At 39.9% G+C, this 23,294-nt stretch overlaps 1 protein-coding gene across 2 annotated transcripts; it reads right to left on the reverse strand.

The window, feature by feature from the left end:
• On the reverse strand, positions 1-22,304 carry LOC5514537 (exportin-6). Of its 2 annotated transcripts, XM_048719944.1 has the most exons (23): positions 21,530-22,304; positions 21,136-21,226; positions 20,503-20,615; positions 18,933-19,130; positions 17,695-18,289; positions 15,771-15,939; positions 15,004-15,130; positions 14,299-14,420; positions 13,397-13,505; positions 11,922-12,014; positions 11,047-11,116; positions 10,120-10,285; positions 9,392-9,484; positions 8,747-8,897; positions 8,081-8,227; positions 7,048-7,122; positions 6,304-6,577; positions 4,784-5,070; positions 4,500-4,538; positions 4,120-4,275; positions 2,132-2,230; positions 1,636-1,866; positions 1-1,110 (listed from the first exon to the last, which is right to left on the reverse strand). In XM_048719944.1, the coding sequence occupies exons 1-23, from the start codon at positions 21,530-21,532 to the stop codon at positions 1,009-1,011; spliced, it is 3,510 nt and encodes a 1,169-aa protein (XP_048575901.1). In that variant the 5' UTR covers positions 21,533-22,304; the 3' UTR covers positions 1-1,008. The 2 variants fall into 2 exon arrangements, with proteins under 2 accessions (XP_048575901.1, XP_048575902.1); XM_048719945.1 differs by lacking the exon at positions 4,500-4,538 and having other exon boundaries at positions 21,530-22,303.
• Positions 22,305-23,294: the final 990 nt, after the last annotated feature.

The following is a 23,294-nucleotide window of genomic DNA, read 5'->3' on the forward strand; positions in this document are numbered from 1 at the left end:
TTGTCTATGGCTATCCGATATAAATAACTTAATTTTTGTATTTCTTATCGGTGGCGCTCGCCGGCTCGTTATTTTTTTTTTCTTCAAAATTTTCCTCTTCAATCTCTTCAGGATAATAAAACTCCGACTCAGAGTACTCGTCCATTCCCATTTTTTGTGGCTTTGGTGTTTTGGACGATTTTGTTTTAGCGAGATTTGTGCAACCGAACAAAACAACACAAAAAAGCTCCCGGTCCTGATACGGAAAAAGACGGCCCGCCAACAAACCATTTCTGCTTCTTTTGGATGTTAGAATTCGCTACTCGCTGTCGCTCATTTTGCAGTTTGAAGGTGGAAAGAAATGTCAAAAAACAGAAGATTGTGAAAAGATTTTCGTAGGGCAATACGGAATTCCGTAATGCCCGCAGAGACGGGCAATACGACTACCAATTAGCCAATCACAGCGCGCGTACTATCGTAGCCATATAATAAATTAATTATATTAAATGGATAGTTGTACGTTTTATTGATATTTTACTGAATTTGAAACAAATATTTTGGGATTCATGGGTCCCTTGGGTCGTAGAACTACCATTTTCCAATCGCCATTTACCGTTTGCACTGACGTTTTTTGAAAAAGGTGTATATGCAGTTTCTCCACCATTACCAGTTAGTGATTGCCAAGGTTAGAGATGTTGCCGTAGTTTACAGGTTTCTTGAATGCACTTCATATTATATTCGATATGTTATTCACCCCTGTCAATCATCTTGGCCTTGAGCAGGGAGTAGACACAAACCTTGAAGCGAAGGTTTTCATTGAGCTACGCCGCCTGGTCTTAAATCTCGACAGTTCGTGGCGCTGGGTTGTTTCTTACCAGATAAAAATAGCGCCAGCGTAGTACCCGAAGTTCATATCGGGTTGTTTTTTGGGTTTCCTGTGGTTGGAGATGTGAAGTCACCGTAAACCCTCTCCCCAGTTCCTCTTGCCTCATAGCCAACCACAGAAATCCAAAGCAGCGCAAGTGTTAATCAAAATTTGACGGTTCCTGGTGGCAAGCTGCTGTTACACAGACGGTAGTAGCGTAAGTCTGCAATAAATCTCTGGATACCGTGGGTAAAAGAGGGCAGATCCTGAGGAGAAACAAAACTTGATTTAGACTAATTTTTTTTTCTTGGGCCGGGGGTGGGGGGGGTGGGGGGTCCCTCCTTCCCCTTTCCCGACTTTAGCGTATAGCAAGACCGTAGCCAGAGGAGGTTCAAGGGAGGGGAGGAAGGGGGGACGAAACCTCCTCACTCGACTTTAAATTCCACTACCACTGCATGCTAAAGCAAAATAACCTAGAAAAAATGGTCCACTAAAGGTTGGTTCTCACAAGCGTAAGCGCAAACGGAAGTGCAACACTAGTGAGAATCGGTCAAACACAAGCGCAAGAAAATCAAGCAGTTGCGTTCTCTTGCGCTTGCCTTCTAGTGAGAATCGGGAAATTACGTGCGCTGCGCTTGCGCTTACGTCCAAGTGAAAACCAAATCAAATCGTTGCTACTGGGGACCCCTTTTGGTTATTGAATTTCTTTGCGTCAATAAGTCGTCGTCATCGTCATCATCAACATCACCAAAATCACCAACATTATCATCATCATCAAAGCAAGTCAATACCTTATCCTGCCTAAAGTTGTTCCTCAATTCAGATTTCTGATTCTCTGTAAGCCCCTCACAGCCCACAAGGAACTGTGGGAGGAAGGATGCAAAGAATTGGTCCCAGTCTACAGCGGCCATGTTATAGATGGTGATAATAATTTCATCCTGCAGCAGGTCATGTGACCGGTGCACCAGTGCTTGCGTTAAAACGTTCACGAACTGTAACAGCATGTTGGAACGGAAAATACCCTGCGGCATGAAATAAATGGCTTTAGTACTTGTATAGTGATGGATTAAATAATGTTAATAATTCAACGGAGTCACAAAATCGACTGGCTTCCCGTAAAGCTAGTATTCACCATTCTTACGTTGCCAAGGGCAATTTTAAGGGACTGTGTAGTTGTCAGCACCTTCTTTGTGTTATGACTACTATGTCGAGCATAGCAGTGCACATATCTATAACTCTTCAACCGTTATGTCAGCTATTATAATAATCAATTACTTTGACTGTTACCTTCTGATAGAGTTTGCATTTTGAGTTCAAGTTCTCCAGAGCTTCGAGATTTTGTCTGAAAATCGTGATGTCGGGTTGGAGGAAAGACTGACCGAATGCCTGAAAAAAACCACAACTTCCATTCCGATCCTCAAGCAAATAACAGAACGCGTAACTATTTTCAACACGCAAACATAGAATAGAGCACGTAACAATCATCCACATGAAATCAAAGAACAGAGTGCGTAACAATCATCACGAGCAAACAAAGAACAGAGCGCGCAATAATCATCAACATGGAAACAAAGAGCAGAGCGCGAAACAATCAATAACATGGAAACAAAGAACGAAGTGCGTAACAATCATCAACACAAAAACAAAGAACGGAGTGCGTAACAATCATCAACAAACAAACGAAGAACAGAGTGCGTAACGATCATCACACGCAAACAAAGAATATAGCGTGTAACAATCATCAACATGGAAACAAAGAACAGAGTGCGTAACAATCATCAACATGGACACAAAGAACCGAGTGCGTAAGAATCATCAACATGGACACAAAGAACAAAGTGCGTAAGAATCATCAACACGCAAACAAAGAATATAGCGTGTAACAATCATCAACACGCAAACAAAGAATAGAGCCTGTATCAATCATCAACATGGAAACAAAAAACAAAGTGCGTAACAATAATAAACATGGAAACAAAGAACAGACTGCGTAACAATCATCAACACGCAAACAAAGAACAGAGCGCGCAACAATCATCAACATGGAAACAAAGAACAGAGCTGATAACAATCATCAACATGTAAACAAAGAACAGAGCGCGTAACAATCATCAACATGGAATCAAAGAACAGAGCGCGTAACCACAATCAACATGGAAACAAAGAAAAGAGCGCGTAACAATCATCAACATGGAAACAAAGAACATAGTGCGGAAACAAAGAACAGAGCGCGTAACAATCATCAACATAGAAACAAAGAACAGAGCGCGTAACAGTCATCAACATGGAAACAAAGAACAGAGCGGGTAACAATAATCAACACGTAAACAAAGAACAGAGCGCGTAACAATCATTAACACGGAAACAAGGAACATAATGCGTAACAATCATCGACATGCAAACAAAAATAGAGAGCGTTATAATCATCAACACGTAAACAATGAACAGAGCGCGTAACAATCATTAACACGGAAACAAAGAACAGAGCGCGTAACCACAATCAACAGGCAAACAAAGAATAGAGCGCGCAACAATCATCAACATGGAAAAAAAAAGAGCGCATAACAATCATCAACATGGAAACAAAGAACAGAGTGCGGAAACAAAGAACAGAGCGCGTAACAATCATCAACATGGAAACAAAGAACAGAGCGCGTAACAGTTATCAACATGGAAACAAAGAACAGAGCGGGTAACAATCATAATCATGGAAACAAAGAACAGAGCGTGTAACAATCTTCAACATGGAAACAAAGAACAGAGCGCGTAACAATCAATAACACGGAAACAAGGAACAGAATGCGTAACAATCATCAACATGGAAACAAAGAACAGAGCGTGTAACAATCTTCAACATGGAAACAAAGAACAGAGCGTGTAACAATCATCAACATGGAAACAAAGAACAAAGTGCGTAACAATCATAAAAACGGAAACAAAGAACAGACTGCGTAACAATCATCAACACGCAAACAAAGAACAGAGCGCGCAACAATCATCAACATGAAAACAAAGAACAGAGCGTGTAACAATCATCAACATGGAAACAAAGAACAAAGTGCGTAACAATCAATAACACGGAAACAAAGAACAGACTGCGTAACAATCATCAACACGTAAACAAAGAAAAGAGCGCGCAACAATCATCAACAGGCCACAAATAATAGAGCGCGTAACAATCATCAACACGAAAACAAAGAAAAGAGCGCGTATCAATCATCAACACGCAAACAAAGAACAGAGCGCGTAACAATAGCAACCAGTAAAAAGCTTACTTGTAACATAGAGACGAACTGTGATTGGTTCTCGACTTGCTCCTCGCCTGCAGACATTTTGGCCAGCAGAGATGTGCGAAAGAAGTAACGCCAGTTGTGAAGTAAAAGCTGATGAAGGAGCTCGAAGAACTCGGTTTTAATATCGGGGGACTGGCGCTAGGGTAGGAAAATAAGGGGGGAGGGGGTTAGTATTGTCGCCTTTGCTCGTAAAACACTTCACATTTACCGACAAGGGAAAGGGGGAGTGTCCAAAAGGAAAAGGGATAATGTAACCAAAACAATGCTTTCATACTTATTGTTCAATTCGCAACTATTTACGATAAAAAGCGCTGTTTTATCATTCTAAATAGGCAAAGATTAAACATTTTTTTCTACTTTACCAAGCAGTGATAGTTGTGTTTGTAGCGCAGACGTTTTCTCTTGGAAGTTTGAAAAAAAAATAACGGATATGTATATAAAACAAAATGGATTTTAATTGTTCTCTGCCGTCAACGTTGATGTAGTAGTTTTCTTAAAATCAATTCTTTTGACACCGGCCGTGATGACGCCATTAAATGGTAGCAGCAAAAAGGAATAAAAAAACTAATAGGAATCGCTAGATGACAAAAGCCCTGTCTGCGGTATTTGTAGGACTGATAGCATTAGTAACCAATGTTCAGCTCACCTCTGCGAGTATTGGATATAACTGGTCCATACTGAGTGATATAATGCCCGGTAAAAACGCCTTAAACGACGCAGCGGGTTCCTGTACCAGTAACTGAAGCAGTCGAAGGAATTTCTCCACCACTCTGGATCCCAGGCTACTCTCGTGTACAATCGTCGCGTAGAGCTGGTCACGAGTGAAGATTGACATCAACCGCTGGACGATCTGCTCAGTGACCGCGGTACCGATCTGGATCTTGAGGCTTTGGAAGAGTGCAAGGAGGAAGCCTAGAATAGCGTCGATGGCGTCTGCAAATCACATGACAAACGAAAGACGTAAGACAAAGTTGTCAGAAAGATGGACGAAAGATGTAGGACTACGGGAATTAGGATACTTTGTCAGCGATTTCTTTTTAAAATAAACAAAAATGAATCCCCAATTTGTGTTGAGTATTGAACTCAGCGAATAAAATATTTCTAACCTTATAATCCAAAATGTCTCCTGCCTTCTGAGTTAGCGAAATCCTTTTTAGTTGCCTCTTGTTATATTTTTATTTCTCTTGTCTAAAACCCTAGCGATCGTTGTTTTCAAGTCTCGAAACATTTGAACGGTACTTTGGAACCATAGCCTCTTTAGTGTTCGTGACTAGCCCGAGCCCTCTCCGAACGAAACTTCGTATTTAGGTTCTATTTAAAGGAAGAGCAACAACGCTCGATGAACAATGCCCGGGCTACCTGTGGTGTCGGCGGCGGGATAAGTTCAAAGAAAAAGTGAGCTGCCAATCAATCATGTCTCATACCAACATCACAACATTGGCCGTAACTAGGCAGTTTTTCGAACAATGGAATCGAGCGTTGTTTCACTTCCTTCTTATTTTATATAGAACCTAAATACGAAGTTAGGTTTGGAAAGGGACGGGTATGTTTCCTTTTTCTCCGCTTGCGTCTCATTTGCGATTATTTGCACACGCGCTTAAGCTCATTCTCCCGTCTCAGTTTTTCTTCGCTTCAAAAGGCAAAACTATAACATAAGCAGTTTTTAGGTCACTTTACGAAAAAGGTTTAAAATGCTATATATTTTCCATTAGATTAAACTCAAAATCCCTTGTTTTCTTTGAATACCATGCAGCTTTTGATAATCTAAGTACGATTTAAAACCCTGTTCTAACGAGGGAAGTGCGTGGAGGCAGAGAAGTAAGTAACGTAAGATCTCACCAAAGTAGTCAATAGTTAATTGTGTTTTGTTTTAGTATAAATCCACTTGCATACTACCTTCAGTAATAAATTCTCAGTAATAAATAACCGCTTTTGTAGCGAAAACGCCGGCTTTTTCGCTAATCACTATCTATGGCTCAATAGAGTGAGTACGGGAGCCAACCAAATCCCGAGATTCGTGATAGTATGTAAGTGGATTTATACTAATATCCAATACACTAAGTACCATTAACGTCGTTGAATTATTACTCACTTATTCCAAAAAAAAATTGTTTACATTCTTATCATCAAACGATCACTGCACAGGTCAACACTACTACTAGTTACCAGGCTCGTTGGCGTAAAGCGGGAACACGGTCAAAGTCAGCTGCACAACATCTTGAATGGAATGGTACAGAATCACCTTGGTCTTGGTAACCTGGTCTTCCGCAACCGCTGACACCAGGTCTTGTAATATATGAAGCGTGTACTGCAGGCTCGGTTTGGCCGCTTGCTGGAGTTCCTTACTGGTGGAGAAACCGGGTGATGACGTCATCTCCTTGTAGCGTGACGTCAGGCCCTTGATAAGGCTCAGGTGGTTCTGGGAACGCATCTCCCACTGCTATTAAGGGTAAGAAAAAACTCTTAGTACAGTTACGAGAGCCGGCGTGCTTCAAAGAGTCATTGCATTTTAGAATCACCATATTGTGCTTGGCTTGTTAACGGTTAAAGCCTCATTTTCATCAGTTTACTTCCGGTCGATTACGTAACAATCTCCGATTTTTTTTAACGGAAAAAGCGAAAAATATTAAAAAATGAACACTGTTGAACACGGTTGAGGTTTCCCTCGGCCCTCCGGAAGTAAACTGGTGACAATGCCCCTCACCAGCTTAAAAAAGCTCTGTTTACATGTTGATTATTGTTCCACGATCTTTTGTTTCCGCTTCAATGTGCAGAGGCGAAACCAAGATGTTTCAAAGTAGGGCCCAATATAAAAACAAGGCGGTAGGCATTTTTCGATATCTCTCATACTTTTATTTTAAAATCCTAAGGATGTGAGGAAAGCCCCCACCCCCTCCCCCCATACTATACCTGTTCATTGCCAGATACGTATGGCCAGGGTAACACCAGGGCGTTGGACAAGCTTCTGAACACCAATACTTGAATCTATAGCCGTGTACAAGTCATCATCAATAAAAGGGGAAACAGGAAACAACGTTCTCTCTATTGCATTAAAACCATCTACACTAACAATTTTTAGCTGACAACTATATTTGTTGGCATCTACACTAGCAAATTTTTCATGTGACAATTTTTAATTACCGAGAAAAAGCAAACCTGCTAGCTTTTGAGCAACTATAGTTGCCCCATAAAAATTGCCGACTTTGCTCCATCTACACTAGCAAATAAAAATTGTCAACTAAAAATTGTTTATGTAGATGGGGCTTTAGTAGAAAACACTACTCAACGAGTATTCCTATAACCAGGCGGGAAATAAAGGCCAGAAGCCTTGGCCCTCCAGAAATACGAAAAAAAGTTCGAGTTAGGGAAGTTCGAGTTACCCTAGTAGAAATAACGTTTTATTTAGGGAAACTTAAAAATAACCAAGAACGATTGAAAAGTTACTTACTAACGATATTCCTTTAAAAGTATCTCAGTCACTTGTTTGAATTAGTCGATGGAAATGGATTCTTTGAGTTTAACGGTATCTTGCGGGAGCGTAAAATGACGGTGTGATTTGCCTTTTTTAAAACCCCCTTTAAACTCCATCACATGTTTGGCAGGTCTTGTATTTGGCTTTATATTGGATATTCTTACATATTAGAATTATCTTTTGAAAATTTATTTATCCATACATCATTTTATACATAAGCACAAGAATAGAGCCGTCTTTGCATACATCTCGTAAGTTGCATATTGGCGTCAGTGAAAGACTCGGTCCACTGAAGTGAGGGCTGCGCATTAAAAAGAACATGTAGGAGACACAAAAGGGTTGACCTGGACCTCATTGATACCTCGTAGGACTGATTTTTTTTTTATACAAAATAAGCATAGTAAATAACTATGAAATAAATCCCTCAACGCTTTGCCTTGCCTTTGCCAAGCGATGATGCTACCCTCTTACCTCCAAGGGTACCCCGCCCAGACTTCCATTGCTGATGTCCCGGTACAAGCTCTGGACCTTGTCTAGCGCTATAAAGAATGAAGGGCGTACGGTGCTCGTCAGGGAGTTGAGAAGGTGACACGCGGGTAGCGACACGCGGTGAGGGACCTACACAGACAAACCACACAATTAGCCGCTGGAGGACACGCTAATAAGTCTATCTTGGAAAAGTTTATAATCAACCGATTTCACGACAGGCATATCCTAAAATCCAGATCTCACTAATGCAGGTAAACCAAAAATGACACATATTTATCTTTAAATGATGCAGAGGTAAATAAAAATAAAGAGGAGACCATGTAAGTCCCTTTTTGTCGGGTTCGATTCCAGGTTCCGACGTGAGTTGAGTCAGTTGGTCTCGCCTTTGCTCTGAGGGTCTTTTACGGGTTACCCGGTTTTCCTCCCTCCACAAAACCAACAATTTCGATCTTAGCTGTGATCCGTGGTCAGACATGAGTTGTATGGTGGCTACCTAAGGCGCCTTCCCATGCCTTCAACTCGACCACATCTGAAACTACGCTCTCATAATTCTAGCTGCTCAACTGCTAATTCATCTAGCTGCGATGAGAGTGATCAGCTACTCCAATTTATTTTTATTTTTATCCATTTTAAGTGTAATGACATCACCTCTTTGCTGAGGAGTGGAATGAGGGCGTTGATGATCGTGGATACCAGCGTGGCAAACTTGTCATGGTGCTGCTGTTGTCGTTGACTTTCAAGGTAGAATTGACTCAACCAATGGCAGTAGGCCTGCAAGGCTGCGAGGGCCTGGGCATGACTGAAAATCACCATAGCAACGGTAAGAGGAACACAGATTTCAGATTTTCATCATCAACATCATCACAACCACCACCACAATCGCAACAACCATATCACCACATACCATCATCCGTATCATCACCACAAACACAGTTATCATCATCGCTATCTACACAACCACCATCGCATTCGCCACGAACATTATCACAAAATACCAATAACAGCATCACGATCATCATCAATTGCAACAAAATCATCATCAATACCATCATCATAACCAATATCAATATCCATCTACCATCATTGCCATCAACACCCCCGCCACTATCATCACCATCACATCTACCACATCTACATCATCATAACCACATTGACTGCTGTTGGTTAAAAGCGGGTATTCGCACACACACACACACAAACACATTTTTTATCTACCCATCCCAGGTGTCACGGTACGAATACCCGCTTTTAACCAACAGATTATTCTTGGGACGTGGCCAAAGTAAAACTTACACTTCTATAAGGTCTGGCTGTAGAAGCGATGGCATAGTAGACTTGATGGAGTACAGTTTCATCTGGGTCCCAAATAATGCAACATGGCAAAACCTAAAGTGATAATAAGAACCCTCACTTTGTGAAAAGAAGGATATGAGAGTTGTGACAAAAACAACAACCTCATAATAGCGGAGGAAAGAGAATTGCTGAGAAAATATGACTGGTGGTTAGGTAACCCCTTACACACTATAAATTCAAATGATCTCCCCAAACAAATACATAAAGACGCTGAAACGCAACAATCAATCCTTTGTAGAGCTACCAAGGCAGGATTTAACCAGTAGTTGTGTGGCTGTGCCTTAAATATTTTCTTAGTGTTCCTTTATTGTGCCCCTTCAATATTCTGAGGCCTGCTACGGCAACGGGACCTTAGAAGCCTGTGCACCCACACCCTACCATGTTGTCAACCCAACCCTGCCAGGTTTTTTTTACAAGAAATAATATGCAATGTGAAAATTGGGCTGGAAGGTGAATACATCTGATGGTACAGCCGAGGGTGACTTGTCAATTCAATAGTCACTAACTGGACATTTATTTCATGCAAAGAATGGCCGAGAAGCAAGAATTTGTTGTGAAGGGGGATGGGGGACTATGGATATCATAAAAGTCAAAATATTGGTGGCTTTTCAAGAAGAGATGACTGTGTTTTGGCGGCAGAGTGGGGATTGCTTTAACAAACTGCTGACCTGTCGACAATAGCCTCGCCATCACTGAATCTGTTGCCAAAGTTCACTTCGCCAATAAAGTGCTCCACTAGCCTGCCAAGGGCACGCTCTATCGTGGAGAGATCTCGCAGACTACAGTGCAGCTGACGGCACTCCATCTCTCCTCCTAGATCCATGTGAAAGGTACCTGTCAAGCAAAAACACACAAGAGAACCTTGACATGCAGTAATTGCTTGAATAAGCTCTGTGGTACTTATCAAATGTTTTACATCTTTGGAGATGCCGCTTATTTGGGGGTTTAGCTTATTTCAAAATCCGTTTTATCTCTGATAAAACGTGCAGGGATTTAAAAAAAAAAAACTAGAGGTAGAGTCCCCCTTATGACAAGAGTCTAAAAGAGCAAAATGTTCAGCCAAGACAGGTGAGAGGTCAGGGGGGGGCAGGACCCCAACCTGTACATGTGAAGATATGAGCTCTACTCCAGTTGCCCCAATTGGTAGTAGTTAAGAAGACGGTTAGTTTTAAGTATGTATTTGGATAGATAAAAGTGACCTATTACCAGTGCTGAAGATGCTGATTTGAACTTAATTGACTTATGGTCAGGGAATTCATACTCTGGACCCCACGCTATCTTTATCTCTAGACACACCCCTGCTAGGTACTTATTAAGGGGATGGTCTTCTTCATAATAAGGAAAGCTGCTCATTATTACTTTTTTTTGGGGGGAGGGGTACTATTAATTGGAGGAGTTACTAATTCAAGCAATTATGATAACAATTATAAGGAAAGCTGCTTATTATTATTTTTTTGGGGGGAGGGGTACTATTAATTGGAGGAGTCACTAATTCAAGCAATTATGATAACAATTAGACATAAGAATGATTACTGTCTCATGATCACCATTTTAGATCCAGGAGATCACCTACAAATATTATCTGGAAGTATTACCTTCTGCTGTTTTCGTGATGAACTGTCCAAGACCCAAATAAACATCAATGTATTTGCTGAACAAGGGAAACTGCAAAACAAAACGCATGTAGGATAACTTATATAGGATAACCTGAAGGGCAGTCTGAAAGTTTTTGGTATTTTAAAAATTCGTATTATCATGGAAAATATTTTTACCCATTAACTTTTTATTTGTTTTTGAGCAATGGAATAAAATGTTTTTATTTTAGGATGGGATTCCAGTTATCCAAGCTGGGGTTATTAAACTACAGTAACTGGCATATTTTATTTGCATCAATGTTTTTGCAGGAGTAACATATTTGACGCACATGTTTGGATCCAGAAACACTGCTGCAGAAGGCAGTATGAAATATTGGTGGGGAGGGGTGGGGGCATGATACAGAAACATGAAGAAAATTGGGGGCCCAACCATAGTAGGGGAATGGTCAATCCTTATATTTTTTTAAGAATGGAGGGGAGGGGGGGGCACTTGTCCCTAATGCCACACCTCTCAGTACAGTCCTGTTAACAGAAGGGAGTTTGGGCGTTGAAGTAAAATTCAGGGCGGGGAACATCAGGCCTGCAGCCGGGGGGGGGGGGGGGGGGGGGGGTTTCAGGGAGAATTGAGAACCACTGCGAGCTAGGATGAGATGCATGAGAAAAAATGTCCTGCTAGATGGGATGTGTGCACAAGCCTTCCCCCTGCTCAAAATCCTGGCTATGGTCTGAAAAATCAGAGTGTATGAAAATCAGCGTTAAGTGGGTGAGGAATCAAAAATGGATAGTCACCTAGTAGGCATGGCTGCCACTCCCCCCCCCCCCTAAGCCCCTGACGTAGTTCCCCCTTTCTGTCATTGTACATGTTCTCATCTTACCAGGGCAGTAAAAGCCTCTGCTGGCAACAGTTCGGCAAGCTTGGCAACAATCTCGAGGCAATTGCGCTGAAAGGCCTGCCACTCAGTCTCAGCCTAAACAACAATAAACAGCAATAAACAGAAAAAAAAAAACAAATAAGTATCAGCTATTTCAAATAAGGTTGCACTCAAGAACCCATGTGTCCTAACCTGCAGTAGTTCATGGGTACCGTATAAACGGTTGAATCCTTGTTTCTGAAGGCTATGTGAATGTTCATAAGAATGTTAACAAGAATTCTACATCTTTTCAAACCTCAATTTGTATTTTATCAATGCTTATTTGCTTATTAACGTTGAAGCACTGCGGGTTACGATACACAGATTCTCTGAGTGCAGCCTTATTTCAAAGAGGTGTATGCAGCTAGAGACTTTTATTCATGTTGTCAATGACAATTATCTTCAGGCTTATAGACTGGATCTCAGGGAGAGGGATGTTTTTTTAAGGAAAGCACAAATATACACAAGTAGTGTACAAAATAGAAGCAGCATTTCCACTTAGCCCCAAAGAATATTCCAAAGTTGCACTCATCCTGTCGTGACATTAATTACTTTTTTTAATAACATATTTCAAACTACAAATACGCATAGCAAGCTATGTAATTCTCAAAAATGACAAATGGAATTTGAGCGGCTGGTCCCATTTTTATGGCATCTTCAATTTAAGCTATTTTGTTGACATTCTGATTTCGAAGTAGTAAAGTGGTGTATTTAATGTTTTATTTCCATAAAGGCATTCCCTCCTCCATAATGCTGGTGCCAGCTCCTTCCAAATCTATTTGCTAGACAGAGAACATTAAACCTCACATTATCATCCATATCCGAGTCATCCAGTTCCTCTAACTTACATTTACTTATTTGCTAGACAGTGAACATTAAACCTTACATTATCATCCATATCCGAGTCATCCAGTTCCTCCAACTTACATTTACTTATTTGCTAGACAGTGAACATTAAACCTTACATTATCATCCATATCCGAGTCATCCAGTTCCTCTAACTTACATTTACTTATTTGCTAGACAGTGAACATTAAACCTTACATTATCATCCATATCCGAGTCATCCAGTTCCTCCAACTTACATTTACTTATTTGCTAGACAGTGAACATTAAACCTTACATTATCATCCATATCCGAGTCATCCAGTTCCTCCAACTTACATTTACTTATTTGCTAGACAGAGAACATTAAACCTCACATTATCATCCATATCCGAGTCATCCAGTTCCTCCAACTTACATTTACTTATTTGCTAGACAGTGAACATTAAACCTTACATTATCATCCATATCCGAGTCATCCAGTTCCTCCAACTTACATTTACTTATTTGCTAGACAGAGAACATTAAACCTCACATTATCATCCATATCCGAGTCATCCAGTTCCTCCAACTTACATTTACTTATTTGCTAGACAGAGAACATTAAACCTCACATTATCATCCATATCCGAGTCATCCAGTTCCTCCAACTGATCATGATTGTGATGGAACTGTATCTTTTTCAGAATATCATTCAGTAGTAGCATAAGCACATCCTTGTATCTAGACACAAAAAACAAGAATTCAAACTAGTACAGAGGTACACAAGATGGGACAATAAACTAAGGGCAGGGCTACTGCTTAGATCTGGAAAGAAGACAGATGCATTCCAGGAAAGAAAACTTAGAGGGGGAAGCAAAGGGAATAACCAAGCACATATAAAACACATCCCAGGAGTCCCAGGGAGTTCTTTTTTCTACCATTTTCACTAACAAACAAAAAGACCTTGGGGAACAGCTTTGTCAGAGCTTGTTGCATGGCTACTTTCAGTGTTTAAAAAAGGCCAAACACGCTGCCATTTTAAGCTCCCGCTCAATGCCGAGTCACACAAAGAATTCATTTCCATCGGCTAGTTTAAGCAAGTAACTAAGAAACTTTCAATCAAACACCATTGATAAAGTATCAGTCCACAATTGTGGATTGCTTTTTTTAAATTTTACTTGCAAATAAACTGTTGTATTTTCAATTATAAACAATAACAAGGGAGAAGGTGACTGACATTCTTTAAACCATCAATCTCTTATTTTCAATGTGTTAAAGTTTTCAAAGTGTTAAAGTTTTGAAGCTGAGGGAAATCATGTCAATAATGAGACTGTAGGCTTTATGTCACCATTTCCCTTTTTGTTCCAATGATTTAAATTTCTCTATGGCTTGGATACCTGATATTTTCTATTTGCTCTGCCCAATCACACCCTCAACTTTATCTTATTGAATAACCTCTGATACAGCTGTTCCCCAGGGGATTTTTTTTGTTAGTGATAATGGTAAACCTAGGTTTTCCAAAAACGATACACACCTTGATACAGTGGCCTCTGCTTCTGCTAGCTTATCTCTTCTAGCGCTGGACACCTTTGATGTCAGATATTCCAGGAAAACAGACCATGTGTCCAGGCAGTTGAAAAATCCTTCATTTTGAGGCTGGAGATACCACAGTATAAAACAGTATAAGGACCCGACAGAATTATTACTAGGGGTGCTCACAGCAGACGCACACACACTCCCTCTACAGCCAAAAAGTATATCATTTCTATTTGAATGATTGTCAAATATTATGCTTTTTTCCCATATAACACATATTAATGTGAACCTACCCTACCTTCTCAACCCACCCTGGCCTAATCAGAAAATCCTAGCTGCATACCTGACTACAACCAAAAATCTTGTAAAATATAAATTATTTTCACCCCATGCAATTTCAAAGCTGGATAACAGTGACAGAATGTTGAATGAATTTGGCCTCATTTTTATTTATTTATTTTTTCATTACTTATCATTATCATTATCATTATCATTATCATTATTATTATTATTATTATATATATTTTTTTTGGGGGGGGGAGGGGTGAGGAAGTGGGGGGATCTGGCTCTTGGTCTTTTAAGGGGGAAGGGTCTTGTAATACCCAGGTTTCAAGAGTGTACAGATTGGACTTTGCCAAACCTACCTCTCCAGATCAAAGAATTCCCAAGAGCTACAATACAAGGCTAGTGCATTATGACTGACCTGATGGAAGGTGTATTTATACAGCAGAGTCAGGAGCTCCAGGATTGGGAAAAGGGAGCTGTTCTCAAAACGCCGAAGGTGGATGCTGACGAACAGGTGTAGGAACTCTGTAAACTTGTTCAGGTAGCTATAAGAAAAAAAAGAAAAATCATTCTCTCCTTCCTGTTATATAGATGGGTAAATAGATTGGAAACACAAGAAACATACATTAAAAATGACAGACTGACAGGACATCAACCATTCCAAGCAGGTAACAGGCTTGGTGCTTCCATAGGGGCGTGGATGGGGGTGGGGCACTGGGGGTACTTCCCCCCCCCCCCAATATTTTAAAAAATTATAAGGAAATGACAAGTAGGGGTGTGGCTGTGCTGCCCATTGTTTTTTTTTTTAAGTTTCTGTATAGTGCCCCCCCCCCATAATTCAAGCCCTGCTACAGCTATGCCTATCTTGGTAAGTTATGTCCTTGAGACAAGGGACATCTTAAAACAGATAGGGGTTATCATTGGCAATATCAATTTAACCCTAACGAATAGCAGTTTGGGTGTGGTCAACAGCAATCCTTAACCCTAAAAGATAGTACATTACAGTAGATGTGGATGAAGCAATTTCTAACCCTAGACACTAAAAATTGGGTATTTTAAAGTGGGTATTCAATGCATGATGTCTTTTTCATTGTAAACCAACCCTCAGGGGGTTCTTATAAGGTGAGATTATAAAACAAATTATAAGGCTTTTTTTTCTGTCTCCTGATGAACTGCTTACAGTACCTATCATCAAGTTCAGAAAGGTGGTCGTCTGATGATGAGGCACTATCTTTGGTTATGCGCTGCAGAAGTTGGAATGTTTGTTGGAACAGCTTCAAAAGATACTCTTCGTACTCCTGTGGGACGCAGTTCTTAGACAGAAGCTCATTAATGCATGTCATGGCAAGTACACCTGTTAAAGAGAATACAACATTTACAGGTTATTATAAAGCAGTGTGTTAAGCATGATGTTTCTGTGAGAGACTTTAATATTCTGTGTGTTTAGTTATTATGTTTAGTTATCATGTTTCTACAAGAGACTTTTATATTCTGTGTGTTTAGTTAAGGATACCGTAGACCCAAGCGGTAGTTACCCCGATCGTCCCGGCAAAATCACTCGCGCTCGCGTTGGATTAAAGCAAATGCCAACAAACTATATATCAATTTGAAGCATAATGATTGTACTTTCCTCCTAAAATAATCATTTTTTATACGCGCTTAATTTTGAGTGCTTTTTCCTGGTCCGAAGTGCGAAATCGACCACTTTTAAACATGCAAATTATTTATACACACCAAAAGGGCGTAACCTCCCGGGATCTGCTTTATATCTTTCGTCATGTACTGAACTGACAAACCATGTCTACATTTGACGTCACACAGCCTCGTTGATATCAAGGGTCAAAGTTAGGCGTGGAATAATTTTGCTTCTTTGGCTACAACGCGCTAATTAAGTCCGTAACAAAAAAAGCTATTGATTATCTGCGGCACAGTGTGACAGAACAATATCTCTACTAGACGCTTGCCAAGTTGCGCAGGAATCGGGCGGTTAGAAGTGTACCTTCAATTCACATATTTAGAGTAAGATGGGGTGAAATTTGATTGCGAGATATCGGGGATTGAAGTTGTGTAAACATTAGAGGCAGCGTGACAGTAATGACAGGCGAAGAGCAAATAGAGCCGCGTATGGCAACCAATCACATTGCATGCTCTACAAGCAAGGGGGGGAACTCTTAGGCGCTCAAATGTCATACCGCTGGTGTGCTAGTGAAGGAAGATGCCTAGACCGAAACGAGCTTGCACCGAACAAAAGAAGAGCACGGAAAACTTAAAAAGCCCTCGAACGGAGACAACTCTATGTTTTGGGCTTTCTTCCTCGCTTAGCCTTCTTCGAAGGAAGCCAAGGATTCTTACTAAATCTTGGCGTAGTTTACAACTATGCAAAATTTAGAGTAAACGTTTAAAAAGTTGATATAAATACGGATAAATCTTAGATAAAACGTTGATAATGATACTGAAGAGCTTGTATGCTTATTAGAGGGAAAAGCTGTAAAACTAAGTTCCCCGGACGTTGATCGCGGGACTTTCAGCTAAGTAAACAGGATTATGGGATTATTGACGCCTTCGAGAATAACGCTACATTCATTCGAATTTGGTTTTTCTTGAATATCTGGCGTAATATTTAAGATTTTGGTGGTATTTTTTTGCTAAAACCTAGAGTATGCCTATTGTCATTGAATGGCACGATAAAAAAATTTCACCCGAAATGAAGCCATTTGGGTCTACGGTATCGTTAAGCCTAATTTTTCTACGAGAGACTTTAATTTTCTGTGTGTTCAGTTAAGCATAATGTTTTTGTGAGAGACTTTTATATTCTGTGCTCAGTAGGAAATGAGTGGGGATAAGGGGAGTTCAAAATCACTCTTAAAACCCACATGGACAAAATGCCACACCCTAGAGGGTTAGCTTATTTCAAATGCTCTTTTACCCATCATTGGCACACTTATGGCCCTTTTGCTAAAATATATATTTTTTTAATTGCATGAAAGATTAATTATGGATATGTGACAGATCTCAAAATACTGTAACTTTTAAATTTACTGGAAGCTTATCTAAAACCAGATATCTAAATGTATGTCGCTATTAGTGTATGTAAGCATCAAGGCATTACCTAGATCAGGGTTGCAGACAACACTACCACCACCACCACCCGATATACCATTACAGCCAAACTCAGCAAAGTAGAACACTGTCCCCAGTAGTGCAGGCTTGATTGTACTCGACAACGGAATCCAACTGAACAGATGTGCCAGGCACTTAAGAGTCAAACAGCTGATCTCCTCGGCGTCCGGGTCCAGTGATGGCAGAGGGTGTCCAAAGTTTTGCCGAGATTTGGGTGACTGATTCAACAGTCTTCCAACTAGAGGATTTGAGACATGGTGAGGTGCATCCGTCAGGGGGGAAGTGGAACAGAGGGAGAGGGTGCTACTGTTTGAGACAGTTGGGCTGGCACTATGCGTAGAGGCTACACCATGTGTTGGCGAGGGTGGAGGGGTGACTGTGGATGCTAGACGACGGTGCTTGTCCAGTATTCGGTCGAGCAGCTGAGTCAGTAGGCAGAGGATGGCTGGGACCTCATGTAGGAGCAGTCGGTGTAACTCTGTGCGACGTGCAATACTGAGGTCTTCACGGGGTGAGGCCAGCTCCTCAGAGGTGGTTTGTAGCATGATAAGGCCGAGGCTAGTGTTTGAAGGCTGCTGAATAAGCTGTAATTTAAAATAAAGGACAAATACATCACTGGTTTTTAGTGAATTCTAGATTCACTAAGCATGAGTGCCTGCACCATCCAGTGTAAACATATCGGTCTAGAGGTTAGCACATTGGAATCCCATCACGCTGCAGTCCAGGTTAAAATCCTGGCTCTCAGCTATTAGACTTTTCTGTGTTCAAGTCTAGGTTTCAGTGAGTTGAACTTGTTTCTCCTGTGTTTTCAGTCTTTCAGAAAAATAAAGAGCACCTTCTATTGCTTCACTCACAACTAAAAGGGGTGTTAAAGCTAATTTGTGCTTTACATAAGGGTAGGGATTTTAAAGGTAATATTGGAGTTAAAATAGTGCCTAAATAAAAATACTGGTATGTTAGTACCATGTAGTGTCAAACCCACTCAGCAATGACTGACTAATGTTAAAAAGATAGTGAGTGTGTGTGAACTGCAAATGAGTATGTGAATGGTCATCTATCCAGCCAAATTATCGTCTTCATTATTTCTTTTTCAGGGCAGATAAAAACTGAGTCAAGTACCAGTTGGTATACTGTTACCCAATAATGGTACTTGACTTGACTAACATAAACTCTGGTTAAATAAAACACAGGTACCCAGGTATTTTGCATGTGAATGAATATACCAACCTCCATGATATCAGAGAGAAAGTTAGGGTAAAAATGTGGCCAATCTAGTCTACCCATGTCTACTATGACCTTGGCCAGCTTGTTCCTGACAAATGCCGGAAGAGCCTTGTGTTGTGACAACAAGTACTGCTTGAGGAATGATCGGATTTCCGTCTTGTCCGATGGCTGGGTACCGATCCATTGTTTGTTTATCAAATTCTGAGGAACAATGAAGAAATTCTTTATCTTATATTATTTCCATCTGTTTTATTCACATATGCCATTACTTTTCAACATAACACTATAAAGACAGATTAATCAATCTTGTTCTGCCAACCTTAATGACATATAGGGAATAGGGGCGGAGAATGAGTTGACTAATTTTCAATTCAATTCAATTCAATTATTTTACTTGGCACCTTTTCACCTTTGATTCACGGGCAATGCTCCAAATACATTTATATTAAAAAGTAAACAATTGGTTTTCAATTATATTCCTATTTACAATAAATTCTCTATCATCGTACTTTGTAGTGATGTTATTATATAATTCTCATTACAAAGCACTTTCCCTTATTGTCGTTGCTTCCCAAACAAATTGAGCTATTTAATTTTTGGTTGCACTCTCCTGTTTTGAACTAATCACCTTTTAGATTCTGTTTTGTTGCAAATGGAAAAACCCTATACATTTTCCCCCTCAATTCATTATATGCAGGGCATTTTATCATAAAGTGTTCCTTGTCCTCAACTTCGACCAAGCATATTGGGCACATTCTTTGTTCAGGGGGAGTGTACAGTTTTGTGTGATGTCCTGTTTCGATAGTTTGTGGTTGCTTAGTCTAAGCTTTGTTAGTGCAATTCTGTGATTAACATTTTTAATTTGATAATTTTCGTAATTGTGAACGCTCTTAAATTCCCTTTTTTTTTCATATCACCATCCCTTGCTGGATAAGAGAATAGAATCCTTTTCTCAAATCCCACTTTATTAGCATACAATATAGCATACCTGTCAACCCCCATAAATCTCAAGGAATTTTTTAGGGTGAGGGGTGGGGTATATTTTTGTGGGTGGAGGGGTGGGTATACCCTTGCAGTCGTTTGCTGTATAGATAGCTCTCATGCACAAGTCCACTTATAGATCTCACGAGGGTATTGGATAAATTGCGCTGCGCATGGAAATTATAGTTATAATCATTTTATAGAAAATAGGCAAAATGAAGATTTTCTATAGAATAATTTTTCGGAAGCAATAAAAATCTCTAAAACACAGGGGATCTGGTGTTCAATGCTGAAGAGCAGGAGGTGGGGTCCATGACTCCTGCCTAATGTGGGAGAGTTGACAGCTATGGGATAGAGGCAAAAAAAAGGTGAAGACACTTCTCTTTCTTTAATGTAAATGAATGCAATGCTTTGCATTATTTTAATTTTCATTTCTCGGCAGATAAGGAAGTTAAATCCATCATCAAATCCTACTGACAATAGCAAATGGGAAGGATGAAAAGAACAGCCGGAGAAACTTATTGTTTGCTTTAAATTTTCATTTATAAAATACTGTAGTTATTTAAATTTGATATTTCATTTGAACGCTTACCTCAAATATTGATATAGCATACATCAGAACATAATGATTCCGACTGTTGCTCAGAAAATACACGCAGTGATGCCACGCTCCCGACTGCTGACCAAAATTATGGAGCACATGTTCTGCAGAAGGAGGAGAGAGTTGAGCTATCAACTGTACACATAATATACAACATAATTCAAATTGAAAAGGTTGTCCACTGCTCTGTGACAGTCTCTCACAAACCTTGTATTCTACATGTGGGCGAAGCAATTGTATAAATAGTTACATTACATTTGGAACATCAAATGTCTTCCTAGATGGACAACCTTTCCAAGATGGATGGATAGAGTGTGATAGAGAGACAGATAGATAGAGATGGACAGACAGATACAAAGAGATGGGATGGATTGATAGACAGACAGAAAGATAGAGATAGACAGACAGATAGAAAGAGATGGATAGATAGACAGGCACGCACAGACAGACGGAAAGAGATGGAGGGATAGACAGACAGAGGGGATAGAAATGGACAGACAGACAGAGAGATGACCACACTGACAGATGAAACAATCAGGCAGAGAGATTCATTAAATGGTAAGATGGCTGCAATGAAAGGGAATGCATATCTAAACAGTCTCTTCTAATCTAAATAGAACATACCGATTTCTCTCTTTCTGTTATTGTCTGCATTTCCACAAAAGAACTCATCCATAAGAGCTTCAAGGGAATGAAGGGAAGCCTCGTTTGATGCCTATAGAGAAAATACAGTGATCTAGTTTCTATAGGGTGTGCATAAATGTGAAGTTTTACTGCAAAAGAAGTTATATCTCCATCTTTTCATTTTATGATATTTATGATTAGAGCGGACCTTCCAGTCGAGTGGGGAGAGGGGGGTTCTTCCGAACCTGGCTACGGGCCCGCTTTACTTGTTACTCAAAAATGCTATGGTCAACTCTTAGAGGGAAGAGTGGAAAACGAACAAATTTATCGAAACAGAAGAGAGATGCCTTAACAAACAGCACTTAAATGGTTACAGACAAGCTTACAAACTTACCATTTCAACAGTGCATGTATTTAGACTTCTAGTTGGTATAAACCTTCGCTACCTTTTCCTCCAACAACAGAAAGATGTCGCCATCTTTGCGTCAGCGCGCAAACATAAAACACAAGATATCTCAGCCTATCCAGGTAAAAAATTTGCAAAAATTCTTCTAAGGGTCTATTACATTTTGTCTCTGATATGCATTGCAATATTACTGTGATTTTTCGTGAATTTTGTAAATAATTGGTGTTTTACGAAGAAACTTAGTAAGTTGGAACTATTCAACCAGGCCCATCATGAAAACGAGGCTACTGTCGCAAGTATGTCTGCTGACTAAGCAGATGATTTTCTGCAGGCTCGTCACATTTTTTATTTTTATTTATTTAGATTTATTTATTTGCCTTTGGTTGTTTTAAAAAAAAATTCAAGCATCAATCACTATTATTTAAACAACTCAATATAACGTCTCCTTCGTTGTAACATTGAACTAATCTTTCACCTCTACACCTTCTCACACCGCACTCTCGGCCGCTCGTTCGTTCTAATCTGTACACTCTTTCTTTTTTTAAAGACACCTTTTTTATAAGAAATTCAAGTCTGAAATTTCACTAAATTTTAAGAACATGCTAAGAACATGCCGAGGCTCAGATAGCAGGAAAAATAATATATTTTAGTCCTGATGCGTTCTAAAATGCAGAATCAAATTGCGCCCATGTAGTAAAAATCTGCCTCAACTGGAAAATATACTTTCTTATAAAAACTCAAAAGAGTGTATCCTCGCTCCGTTAACCGCACATCTTGATGCGGTTTGCGGGTTTCGTTAAACTTTCCGACAGAAGACAGCGTCACAATGCCAGTTTTAAAACTCAATTTTGTTTCATAAGAAAGGCTTTATGTTCAAGCACGCTGTGCACACATTATTCAGTGGCGGTAAGGGTGCATACACAGGGGGTGCGCGCGCATCCCCCTTTGCGTCTTCCATATGTATGATGGCCCAGTGCTGTAACAGTAAAACCAATCACAATACTGGAAATCAACTATAAAAAATATATAATAAAATAAATTAAAATACTAATTCCTTTATTTATTATTTATTTTCTATTGATTTTTTTATTCTTTGAAAAAAAATACAAAGAAATATTGTGGCAAAAAAAAATATCGACAAAAAATGACAAACAGAAAATATTAATTGAAACATCCCGCACGAAATTTATTCACACAAAAAAATAATATAAAACTGATAAAAAAATCTGGACGTCCAAAAATAAACCGCATTGAAAATCAACATTGAAATCAACATTGAAAATAAAAGGTAAATTTCACCAACATAGAAATTCGAAAATGAATTTCGCGTTTTCTCTATGTGGCACATCGTTAAAGGGATCTGATGACACTATAAGGACTTTAGAAGCACACTAGCATACACACATTGGCACCAGTCGGGCAAAGAAGGGACGCTAGCACAGTCTATTACCCGTGCAGTTCGGCAACCATGGACAGCTGTTTCGTCCTTATTAGGACTCGTCAGCATGACATAGCCGGTTTGCCTCAGTTAAACTTCATCGGCAAAAAAACTGCAGGGCGACTTCGACTCGAACGAAGTGCTTTAAACCACAGCTCAGATCCATGTGGGATCTAGAGCTGCGACCGGGCTAGCGTGATGCCAATTGTGCGGATCACGCATGCGACCTTTGCTAGTCTAAAACTCCGTCGGATAGCCAAACTATCCTTGCGAGTATGTATACATAAATGTGGACTTTAAAAGCACACTAGCATA

This window comes from Nematostella vectensis, chromosome 12, assembly GCF_932526225.1.
Source record: "Nematostella vectensis chromosome 12, jaNemVect1.1, whole genome shotgun sequence".
Classification (NCBI taxonomy): domain Eukaryota; kingdom Metazoa; phylum Cnidaria; class Anthozoa; order Actiniaria; family Edwardsiidae; genus Nematostella; species Nematostella vectensis.